Raw genomic sequence first — 11,719 nt, forward strand, 5'->3', positions numbered from 1 at the left:
GGCCCTGGCTCTCCTTCCTCCCAGACTCTCCCGGGGCCGGCCCCACCCCTCCAGGCCCCGGCGCCCCCGCCCCTCGGGCTTTCCCCGGGAGCCCGGCCGGGCCTGCGTAGACGCCGATTTCGCCCTCCGGGCCGCGCGCAAACCGCCCTAGGCGGGGACGCGTTTGTTCATGGTACAGAAAAACAAGCGCGCCTTAACAACGTCGGCACCTAAGATTCGATGAAATACGGTAGTTCCTGCGGGCGGTGGCGGCGGCCACGCCCCACAATCCGGCCCCGCCCGCCGGCGCTGAGCGCAGGCGCAGAGCTGCCGGCCCCGCCCCCGGTCGCCGAGCTTCGCTCCCCGCCCGGCGACACGCGCCGGCTGCCAGATGGCGGACCCTGAGCTGCAGCTGGTGGCGCGGCGCATCCGCAGCTTCCCGGACTTCCCTGTCCCGGGGGTGCTGTTCAGGTGCGGGTCGGCCGGCCACGTGGTCCGCGCGGACGGACGGACGGACGGAGCGGGGCACGGGAGGGTGGCGGCGCGGGGCCCGGGCCCGACCCCTGGGGTCACCTGGCCTGCTCTTGCGTGCCAGGGACATCTCGCCCCTCCTGAAGGACCCCGACTCCTTCCGCGCCTCCATCAGCCTCCTGGCGAACCACCTGAAGAAGACCCACGGCGGCAAGATCGACTACATCGTGGGCAAGCGGAGGGGCCGGGGGCGGGTGCCTGAACCCCAGGGGGACGCCCCGGGAGGCCGTGTGGTTGGCGGGGTCGCCGGGTCTGCGCCAGGCCCCGTGAGGGTGGCGTGTGCGCTCCTCTCCCCCGAGCAGAGCGAACACAGGACGGACGCCCCCTGGTTGCTTGGGAGGGGCTCGGGGGGCGACCCTCAGGGGACACGCCGAACGCTGCACGGGTGTTTGGGTGGGTTGTAAGGATGGACCCGCTGCGCCCCACGTTGCAGCCTGAGGGTGGGTACAGCCTTGGGTGGTGCGGCGGAGGGCAGCGTCCCCCCCACCAAGTTCCTGGCCCTCAGCTCCGGACACGTGGGGCCCCGCGGCTGAATTTCCCCAGGGAGGGTCTGACCAGAGTGTCTCCCTCTCCAGTGTGTACTGAGCCGCGGGCCGGGCCCTTTCCCCACGCGCACCCTGGCAGGTCTTGTCCCTGTGCGAGCCCCTCTCCTGGCCCGCCCGTGGCTCCCCACTGCTGGGAGGGACCACAGCCTTCCACTTGGCTGAGTCCTCCAGGGGGTTCCTTCCGGAAGCTGCCCCCACTGCACCCCTGGGTGGGGTGGGGGCCTGCGCTGCCCCTTTCCGGGCAGATGCTGCTTTTAAGGATGACAAGAGGCATCCAAGTCTGATCCATGGTCACTGCTAGCCCAGTTAGAGATGGGGCGAAGTCCGGTCACTTCCCTGAGGCCACGCAGCCACATACAGGCCCGTGCCAGACACACCTGGTCCTTGGCCCCAGCTCCCCAGCTCCCGTCAGCACCCAGCAGTCCCTGTGCCCGGTGGGTGCAAGAGGACGGATGTCGTTGGTCTTGTAGCTGGAGCCGACAGAGCTAGGGGCCTTCTGTCATTGCATAGGCTCCGTGTCCTCTTCCAGCACTGGTCCACGGGGATCTCGTGCTGCGGTGCCCCCCAGCTGCCCCTTGACACCCCAGCTCTCGCCAACAGGCCTGGACTCCAGAGGATTTCTGTTCGGCCCCTCCCTGGCCCAGGAGCTTGGCTTGGGCTGCGTGCTCATCCGAAAACGAGGGAAGCTCCCTGGCCCCACTGTGTCTGCCTCATACACCCTGGAATATGGCAAGGTGAGTGGGCTGCGTGCACCGCTTGGGTCCCCCAGGGATAGTTGTGGGGTCAGTGGCCCTGCCGTGGGTGGTGCTCAGCCTGAGACACCAGGCTAGCTCACGCAGCCAGGAAACCGCTGGGTGGGTTGAGAGTGGGGCTCAGACCGTGTGGCGTCCTGTCAGCGTCACCTCCCAGGCCATTTCCAGACACATGCAGACCGTGGGCCTGCTTCCCATCTGCAGGCTGAGCTGGAAATCCAGAGAGACGCCCTGGAGCCGGGGCAGAAGGTGGTTGTCGTGGACGATCTGCTGGCCACTGGCGGTGAGGGTCTCCCCCCAGCAGAGGGCCTGGCAGGAGGGCTGCTAGGGCTGCAAGAAAGTGCCTCACCGCAGGAGTGAGAAGTGGACTGGGGCCCTGGCACTCTACAGTTTACCCGTGAGCAGCAGGACCCTGCACGGGCCATTGGGAGCCTTGTCAGCATACCAACCCCCCCCCCACAGGAACCATGCGGGCAGCCTGTGAGCTGCTGGGCCAGCTGCAGGCCGAGGTGCTGGAGTGCGTGAGCCTCGTGGAGCTGACGTCGCTGAAGGGCAGGGAGAAGCTGACGCCCGTGCCCTTCTTCTCTCTCCTGCAGTTCGAGTGACTCTGGCCCCATCCTGGCAGGGAGGTCCAGCCCGGTAGCTGGCTCTGGCCGCCAGGGGGCGCCAGCCATCCGCCTGGACTTTTTTTTTTTTTTTTTTTTTTAATTTTGTAAGGGTTTTGTGCAGTTGTCTTTCTCTGGTGCCTAGGCCACCGTTGGGGTCCTTCCTGCGGGCTGTGGGGGTGCCAAGGCCTGGAGCCAGCGGCTCCGGCCGGGGCCCACCCCAGGCCCCTGCAGGTGCACTCAGAAACACCGAGAGAAGTGAATAAACTGCTTTGCTAGAATGGCTGCTCTCGGTCCAGGTGCCAGGTGGGGTCTGGCCTTGGGGCCGGGACATGCAGGGACCCCCCCATGGCAGGCTGCACAGGCCTGTCTATGGCACCGTGTGGTTCTGTCCTCACAGAGGGCAAACAGGAGACCGGTGTGGCCTGGGGCGGCTTCCAGATGCGGGAAGTGCTGGTCTGTGTTGCTGGGGCTGGTTCCTTCAGGGGGCTCCAGGGAGACCGTCTCCTGGCTTTCCCAGCTTCCAGAGCCTCAGGGCCGGCCCTCCATTCTCAGAGCCAGCGGCTTACCACCCTCCAGGCTTGCAGGCTGCCTCCCTCTTACAAGGGTCCAGCGGGGATGCGAAGCCCACTGGGCCACCCAGGATTCCCACATCAACCTCCAGGGGGGCATTCTGCCAACCGCCTGACCTCCTGCCCCACTTCCCTGCACCCCAAACACAGCAAGGACAAAGTCCCCAACAAACCAGTTTAATGACGATACGATGCACCGGGGGAGGCCTACTGCCCAGAGAGCCTGGTGGGGAGTTCAAAAGGGGGAAAAGTGCATGGTGTCCCTAAAGGGAGTAAAACAGACGCAGCGGGCCGGGCCAGGGACCGGAAGCCCATGTCTGCGAGGCGCTCACAGCGCCGCCTCCGCGCGGGCAAGGCAGGCCAGCCGTGTGACGACCTCTGCCAGGTCAGCAGCCTTGTCCAGCTTGACGTAGGTGTCCGTGCGGATGTGGTGGAGGCTGAGCCAGTCGGGCAGCAGCTCGGAGAGGAGCCGCACGTGCTGCTCCATCTCCCCTGCAGACGGAGGGGGGTGTGAGGCTGGGGCCCATGCACACCTGAGTGGGCGCTAAGCCCCCATGGGGTGGGTGTCCAGGCCGTCAGCAGGCCTTCCTTAGGACCAGCCCTCCCCCTCTCGCCCACACCCGCCAAGCCTGTCCGTGCCCCCGAGAAGCAGAGTGAACAGTGGAAAGATGGGGGACAGCCCTGCCAAGGAGCTGACCCTCCCACTGAGCCCCACGCCGGTCCCGGTCCCCAGGAGGGAGCTGCCGGTCCCGTGGGAAGCGGGGCCGTCCGAGGGGCTGCAGGGTGCCCGGCTGGGTTGTGAGCACAGAGGCTCAAGAGGTGACCTCAAGGGCACTGTGCCTGCCAGCACACACCACAGACCCCACACACGTGTGGGGAGCAGCCGGTCCACGGCGCCCACCCTCACCCGGGAGCCGGGGACACGGGGAGGGCCCAGCACACACCGGGGCTCACGACTGCAGGGTAGCTGCCGAGCATCCTGCTGCAGGCCACCTCCATGGTGAGCGCCGGCTTCCGCGCGGACACGAAGACGCCACGCAGCACGCGGGCCAGCTCGGGCAGCCGCTCCAGCCTCTGCAGGCGCATCTCCTGCTCTGGCCGCCGCGTCATCTGGGCCAGCTGCTTCCGTTTCTCCTTGCACCGGATCTGCAGGGGGCCAGGGGGCAGTCAGGGCAAGGCCAGCCCCGCGGCCCCCCTGCCGGGACCCCCAACACTCACCCTCTCCAGCAGGTCCTGGGACACCCCCCTCAGGGCCGCAGGCGGGGCGGCCGGTGGGGCGGCCAGCAGGGCAGGGCTGGGGGACCCAGGGCTGCTGGGCTGGGCCGTACGCAAAGCCAGGTCACTCAGGGCCTTTTCCATCTGCGGCAGGTCAGACGGGAGAAATGAGGAGCAGCCCCCCCTGCCCAGGAGTCGCCGTCTGTCCAACCCAAGCACCCTGTGCGTCCGGGCATGAGGGGAGGGCACCTCCCGCCACCCGCAGGCACTTGGCCAAGGACGGAGCCTGTCAGGTGCCCATGTGGAGGTCGGGCTGCCCTGCCCCGTCATCCCGGACACAGTCTCACCCTGGGCGACAGGAGGCTGCGGGCACGGGCCAGCACCTCCCGGGCGGTGGCCAGCTTCTCCGTGGTGGGCGGCTGGGGCAGCTCGGCCGGCTCGATGTCAGGCACGTCGTCCACGTTGAAGCGCGGGTGCCAGCGTGTGAGCTGGTCCTCGGGCACCACCATGGGAGGGTTCAGGGAGGCCAGGAAGGCCTGTGTGCAAAGGGGCCAGGGCGTGCCGGGTGACCCTGGGCACATCCGCGTGGGGGCAGGCAAAGCTGCTGGGCTCCTGTCCCAGCTGAGCGACCTCGGGCAAGGTCCTGCACCTGAGCTCCAGGTGCTCGGCTGGGCCAAGAGCCAGACGCAGCAGCCAGCAGCACCCACTGGGCCCGTCCTGCACCTCCCAGGGCCTGAGGCCGCCATGCTGAGCTCCTCCCCCTCAGCTGGGGGACCGGGCCCAGGCCCCCCGCCCAGCCCGCACCCACCCTGCAGGAGGCAGCCATAGGAGGGGCTCAGAGAACTCTAGAGAGGACGTGGTTCTTGCAGGTAGGAGCGAGCCCTGACAGGAGGAGGGGACGGAGGACAGGGCGGGCTGGGGAGAGGCTTCCTCCAGGGGCCGAGCTGGCCATCCCGGGGCGCGCACTCACCCTGTGGTGCTCACGGACGCGCTCCACCAGATTCTGGCTGAAGACCTGCCGCCGCTGCAGGAGGCGCGAGGCCGTGAGCTGGGGCGCCGCGCTGCCGGCCTCTGTGGGCAGAGCTCAGGCCTGAGTCCCCAGCCCCGAGACCCCGGGTCTCGTAGGAGGCCAGGGACCCGACGCCTAACACCCATGCTCAAAACCGTGGCTCTGGCGGGGAACCGGAGGCTCAGGGCGGCTGCGTGAGCTCAGCCACAGCACACTCACCCTGGTCCAGCAGCGGCTCGATGGTAAGCTGGTAATCAGACCTCTTAACGCCGTCCTTGAAGGTGGGGACGTTGCGCTCTTGGCGGAAGCGGTAGGAAGTAGGGTACACAGTTCTGATCTGGCCAACATTGCGCTCCTCAAAGCGCCTATGGAACAAGGTGCTGGGGTCAGAGAGCGGCCGGCAGGGCACACGGCGGACTCCGCAGGCAGGGGGAGGGCCCCACCGTGGCGGGCCACTCACTTGCGCATCATGTCCTGGACGCCCTGCTTGACTTTGGCAAAGGTCACGGTCTCGGAGCGGTTGTAGAGCATGCCCACGACGGTGTCCATGCTGCGGAACATCTCCGCCAGCAGCTGGTACTTGTAAGGAAGCACGAGGCTCGGGGGCCCCGGCTGGGCCAGGGCATGGAAGCGCTGGTAGGCAGGGGCCTTCTGTCCACTGCCAGGGAGGGATCCAGGCGTCAGGGGAAGCAGCAGACCCACACCGCTCCAACACCAACAGCAGGCAGGCAATGTGGCCAGGGAGACCCCAGAGCCGGGGCTTGAGAACCACTCCCGTGACACACCACACCCCCGTTCCCACGGCCCCCGCACACCCCGTGTCCCCATCATGCACACGGCTGGAGGTGCAGACAGAAAGGCATAGCTCCAAACCTAGCTCTGCCATGTCCTGCCTGGCCACCTAGGGAAGTCCCTGGCCACCCCCAACCCTGGTTCCCTCATCTCTAAGAGGCACTCGATGACCACAGGGGCTGGGGAGGACAGACATGGCTACAGGGGACAAATACCCAATAACGGTGAGCTGTTGACAGCATCTGAAGCTCACAAGGGCCCCCCGCGGCAAGAAGTGGCACCTCTCACGGATGGAGGCCAGGGTGCGGAGCTAGCCAGTGGCAGGGCTGGGATCCGAGAGCCTCGTCACCTGCACGGCCTCCATGGAAGGAGCAGCCCTGGCCTCTACCCAGTCCTGTCCTCCCACCAGCCTAGCCTTTCCTCCGGTGCCTGACCACCCGCCCAGGACTCACCATGGCCCTGCTGGGTGCCCCTGGTCCTCGGGCACGCTGGGTTCCCCAGCATCCTTCCTCTGGGCACTTGCCCTCAGCTCCTGGGCCCGGGCCCCTAGCTCCCGTGCCCGCTGTAGGCACGACTTGAGCTCAGAAAAAGTGACTTTTGAGGAAGCCTGTGGACACAAGATGCCTTCAGCTGGCCATGCACACCCACATCACTCTACCTCCCCCACCCTGGGTCCAACCTCACCTTCTCCTGAGCGGCCAGGCAGGGCTGTAGACCTGCTGAGAGAGGGGCCTGCTCTGGGGAGCCGGCGACAGCGGGGGCAGCCGGGTCAGCGGGGGCAGCGGGGGCAGCACAGACAGTGGGGTCAGCCGGGTCAGCGGGGGCAGCGGGGGCAGTCGGGTCAGCCGGGTCAGCGGGATCCGAGACCTGGTGGGCAGAACGCCAAAGGTGAACGAGTGACGGGACTGCGGTGAGAGGGATCCCTCCCTCGCTCAGCTGGCTAGAACACGCGCTGCCGGGGGCACCAGTGCAAGTTTTTGCTGGAGTCGCGCCCGAGGAGCGGGCCCATCGCCTGCTGCCCGTTCTTCTCCGGCCCGACCCCCGCCCAGGCTTGCAGGCAGGCCAGACGTCTACCAGCCCAGAGCCCTGCCCTCCTCACGCCGGCACCTCTGCGCCCTCGTGCGGAGCTCTGTGCCCGGTTCTCGCGGCGGCCACAGCACACCTGCCCCTGCCGTCCGCGGTGACCGGGCCCCAGGCCTTCTCCACGGTCTCCGGCTGCGGCTCGGGGCCTGTTCTCTGCACGCGGCACCGTCCGCAGCCAGACCCCCGGTCCGCGTCCCCCCTGCCCCCGCCCCGGTCTCAGTTTCCCCCGTCACCGTGTCGGCCGGCAGCCGCAGCCTCCGGCGCGCGGGCGGCGCGGGGTGGTCGCGCGCGGGCTCGGCGGGCGGGCGGGCACGCTTGCGGCTGCCGCCCGGGGTGCGGGCCGGGGCGCCGGGCGCGGGCTTGGCGGGGCTTGGGGTGCGCCAGACCGACTTGACCCGCGGCGGCGCGGCGCGGAGCCCGGGGCGGCGGCGCGCGAAGAAGTCGGTGAGTCGGGGCTGTGCCATGGCGGGACCGGGGACACGAACAGGGACCTGGTACCGCGCAGGACGGAAGCGGTGCCGCGCTCCGCGCCGATTTTCCCGCCGCGCCTGGCCCCGCCCCCCCGGACGGAACCATCGGCGGGGGGCGGGGCGGCCGGGAAATGGACGCGTCCAGGCACATGCGCGCGGACGCTCTCGCGGCTGCGCAGACGCGCGCAGGCGCCGCAGCGTGGTCCTCGTTCCGCCCGACTCGAGGTGGCGGGTGAGCTCGGCCTGGGGCGGCCGCGGAGCCTGTGCGGTCCGGGAGAAGAGAGCGATGCCACGCTGCTTCCTGCTGAGGGTAACACCAGGCACCGTTGAGTGACGCTGGCCCTCGGCGGCGTCCCTGGGCAGGGTCGGCAGCCAGACCCCGGAGTCTCTCCGCGGGTGCGAATTCTGCGTCAGGGAGGCTGTTGTGCAAGGAAGGGTGGCATCCGGGCGGATCGGGGAAGGGGGTGCTAGTCCCGGAGGGGCCGCTGCCGCCGGGGACCCGCGGGAGGCCCGGAGCGCCCTGTAGAGGGCCTCTCGGTGGGGGAAAGTGCCCGGAGGCGGCCGTTCCCGTGGGCGATGAGGCGAGCGGACAGCTACGCCCGTGCTTTGGGGACAGCAGCCGCCCAGGGAGCAGGGTGGCAGGCGGCAGCCGGCGTGTTTAAGCCTAGGCTCTGTGACCGGTCTGTGGCGTGTGTGTGCCCTGGACCACCACGCTGGAGGCAAGCATTGACCGGCGTCGAAATGGACCTCTCCAAACGTAAGCCTGCTGTGCGTTATAGAGAGAAGTGTGCAGGATCCTGGGACTGCAGTGACAGCACACATTCTAGGCACAGCCTCTTCGTCAGGCCGGCGGAGACAAGGGCACTTCGCAGGTCTTTCCGTCTGTAGCCGCTCATCAGGAAGGAGGCAGCTGTCTTCTCTCCCAAATAGGCTGTGGTTCCCGCGCGCGCTCTGCTTCACATTTAGAAAGTAAAGGAACACCTGGTTTTGGAGAGTCCGGGCAGCTGGATCTAAGCACGAGTGACTCCAGTATCTGGCTCCCAGCCCTTGCTCTCTGTAGATAAGCTGATGAGCAGGAGGCCTCCCCAGAGCCTCCAGAATGCCGAGACGTTTCTACCAGCATTTCATTTGTCTTGCCACCTGCCCGCGCACCAGCCTGGAACCACAGAGTGCTGACCAGGCTCATGCCCCCCAAGAGAGCTGAGTGAGGTGACGGGAGGCAGGGCCCCTCAGGAGAGGACACCCTGCGTGCCTGGCTCCACATGGCTGTGTGACAAGAGCATGCACTCCCAGGCACATCCACCTGAGGAGGACTTCTGGGAGGGAAAGAGTCACACATTGCTGTGTTCTGGCCAGCTCCCCGGGGGCACTAGTCTGGAGGTGGAAGCAGGCCCTAGGAGGCCCTGAGTGGCTCTGGGGATGGCTGAGGGGTCTTGTAGGATCCAGAACATGAATCCAAAACGTGTCGGTCCCATGTGGGATGAGGCAAGTCTGGGGACGTAACAGTGCTGTCTTCATTCGCTCCTCACAACCAGCCATCGGGAGGGGGGCATGGCATACAGCAGGGGCCTGGGGACCAGCTCCAGTGCCAATGTCCGTGCCGTTGCAGTGTGTCTGGCCGTGCCACTGTTAACTTTTAATGTCACTCCTGGTGACTCGGACTGTTTGGGATGACTTAAGCCTCTGGAGCAGCTGCTGCTTAGAAAATTGTCTGCCCACCTACAGTGATGGGGTTCAGCAGCCACCTCTGGAAGTTGTGACCCCCACCTTCCAGTCACCACTGATTGCATGACAGGCACACAGCTGAACCGATCAGATCCTCTCCTTGGACCTATGACTGGCATTGGAACCACCCTTCTGTCACCTCTGGCTGTGGGAAGTGAGATGGAGTAGGACAGCCACCTTCCTCCATGTGTATGGAGACAGAGATAGTGAGCAAGGGACCGTGTCACCCGGGGACACCCAGCCAGACCCAGCAGCTGACCCAGATGGTTTGCAATGGTTCTAGTTTGCTGTCATGGGAGACCCACAGCCTTTCAAGATGGCCCGGGTTTTTATGAAGCAGCCTCTAGCCTCTCCCATACCTCTGCGTCTTTTGCCTAAAGTGCCTCTGAGTGAGTTTCTATTTCTTCCAACCCAAGGAGGCTGGATGAAAGCCTGGTCAAAAGGTTGATCCATATGAGGCTGCATTAATAAAAGTATAGAGTCTAGAATAAGGTAAGTGAATGCCCCTCTCTGCTCTGTTCTGCCCAAGCTCCCCTGAAGTGTCATGTTGGCTTATAGGTATGGAATGTTAAGGCTAGAATGTCTTCAGGAGAGAGAGAGAGATCAGCAGATCACAAAGGGACTAGAACCCTTGTTTCTGGATGTGTACCCTGAAGAAACTGGGAGACTGAGGACTATGCCTTCATTCATGTGATCACCCGGTATTTACTGAGTGCCCACTGGGAGCCTGGCGGCCGAAGGCCCAGTACAGGCCAGGCCACTGAGGGTCCACTCTGTATCAGGTTGAGAACAAGACAGGAGGGCCCTGCCCTCAAGGAGCTCACATTCTAGTGGAGAGAGACAGAAATTAGTTTAATTAAATTTCAGGGGTGCGTGGGTGGCTCAGTTGGTTAAGCAGCTCAGGTCATGATCTCAGGGTCCCGGGATCAAGCCCCGCATCGGGCTCCCTGCTCAGCAGGGAGTCTGCTTTTCCCTCTGCCTGTGCTGCTCCCCCTGCTTGTGCGCTCTCGCTCGCTCGCTCACTCTCTGTCTCTCAAATAAATAAAATCTTTAAAAAAAATTTTTTTTTAATCATTTCAAGTAAAGAACATAAAACCTGGTCATGAGATGGAGTGATTGGGGGGGCCACTTTAGATCTGAGGGTTCAGGGAGGCCTCTTGGAGAGGATGACACTGAAGGGCAAGAAGGAAGGGCCTCGGGAATATCTGATAGAGGACACAGTAGGGAATAGAACCCAGACCACCATCACCACCACCACCATCATCATTTTAACCACACTCCAAAAAATGGCTAGAGTTGCAGTATGTTCTGAGTTTGGGTTATAGCCGTGTCTGCCCAGCTGTAACTCCCCTAGAACCCATCCCACCTCCTGCTCTGCCTTCGAGCATGAGCACAGCCTGAACGACTGCACCCAGCTGCTCCAGGCTGGTGCTGTTGGCTCGGAACAAGCACTTCCCAGGGGTATGCAGTGGCCGACAATCTGCAAAGCAGTTCTACAAAACCATAACAGCTGGGCTCTGTTGAGGTGTGCTTTGTGCGGCCCCGTGCCCATAACCGGGATGCCTTAGCTGTCTCACCCTCAGAGCGGTCCTACGAGCCATACCCCATTTGTGGGTGAAGAAGCCAAGACTTGTAAGGCATAAAGCTGGTGCACCAAGGAGCCTGCTCTGCTCGCCCACCTCCACCTCTCAGTCGGTCACTCCTTCCCTAAGAGACCAGACAGTAGCTGGAGAGAATGGAATTCAGGCTTCAGGGATCCCCTGAGCCCTGATAGAGCCTGTCACCTGCTGCCACAGGGGCGATGTTCATGGTCTTGGCTTATGATGCGATGTCCATAGCCAGACCTGGAGGCAGCTTGACCTTCAGCGCAGACATTTGGGTCTCAGCCTGCACTTGGCTCTTTGTCCACCAGATGTGATGAGACAAATGGGAGGGTGGAGAAGCTGCTGCTGCCCACAGGCTGAGTGACCTGGGAGGCTTCCTCTCCTCCCCAAGCCTCACAACCATACTTATCAAGGGGACCTCACGGAACGCGCTCTCAGCAGAGACCTGGGAAAGCAAACGTAGCTTCAAGTTCCCGTAGGACGGTGACCGCATCAACAGCACACCTGCTTGCAGAGCATGTCAGGGTGGGAATAGGGCACACTGTGTCTTGATCCACGTGTGAGTGTCCAGAGCCGCAGCCCCAACAGAAACGTGGTGGGGGCACAGGTGTAATTTTACTTTTTCTCGTAGCTACGCTAAGAAAGTAAAAAGAATCAGGTGACAGTCATTTTAAAGTATATTTTTACTTTACCCATCATATCCCAAATGTTACCATTTGAACAAGTAGCCGATATACTTTATTAATGAGCTATGTCACATGGTTCACCACCGTCCAATCACAACCATCACTAAGTCCTAGTTAGTACTTAAGTGCAGTCCGCCCTCCACACCTTACA

General features: G+C 64.2%; 2 protein-coding genes across 2 annotated transcripts; one reads left to right on the forward strand and one right to left on the reverse strand.

The window, feature by feature from the left end:
• The first annotated feature begins 319 nt into the window (after nt 1-319).
• On the forward strand, nt 320-2,689 carry APRT (adenine phosphoribosyltransferase). The gene is made up of 5 exons (XM_032389965.1): nt 320-450; nt 575-681; nt 1,656-1,789; nt 2,012-2,090; nt 2,270-2,689. Exons 1-5 carry the CDS (start codon nt 371-373, stop codon nt 2,410-2,412), a joined length of 543 nt encoding a protein of 180 aa, XP_032245856.1. The 5' UTR covers nt 320-370; the 3' UTR covers nt 2,413-2,689.
• A 124-nt stretch (nt 2,690-2,813) lies between these two features.
• Nucleotides 2,814-7,547, reverse strand: CDT1 (chromatin licensing and DNA replication factor 1). Its single transcript, XM_032389795.1, has 10 exons — nt 7,317-7,547; nt 6,685-6,867; nt 6,453-6,607; nt 5,669-5,866; nt 5,428-5,573; nt 5,170-5,270; nt 4,547-4,735; nt 4,203-4,343; nt 3,929-4,130; nt 2,814-3,476 (listed from the first exon to the last, which is right to left on the reverse strand). The coding sequence occupies exons 1-10, from the start codon at nt 7,545-7,547 to the stop codon at nt 3,313-3,315; spliced, it is 1,710 nt and encodes a 569-aa protein (XP_032245686.1). The 3' UTR covers nt 2,814-3,312.
• Nucleotides 7,548-11,719: the final 4,172 nt, after the last annotated feature.

Source organism: Phoca vitulina, unplaced genomic scaffold (genome assembly GCF_004348235.1).
Source record: "Phoca vitulina isolate PV1807 unplaced genomic scaffold, GSC_HSeal_1.0 scaffold56, whole genome shotgun sequence".
In the NCBI taxonomy this organism is placed as follows: domain Eukaryota; kingdom Metazoa; phylum Chordata; class Mammalia; order Carnivora; family Phocidae; genus Phoca; species Phoca vitulina.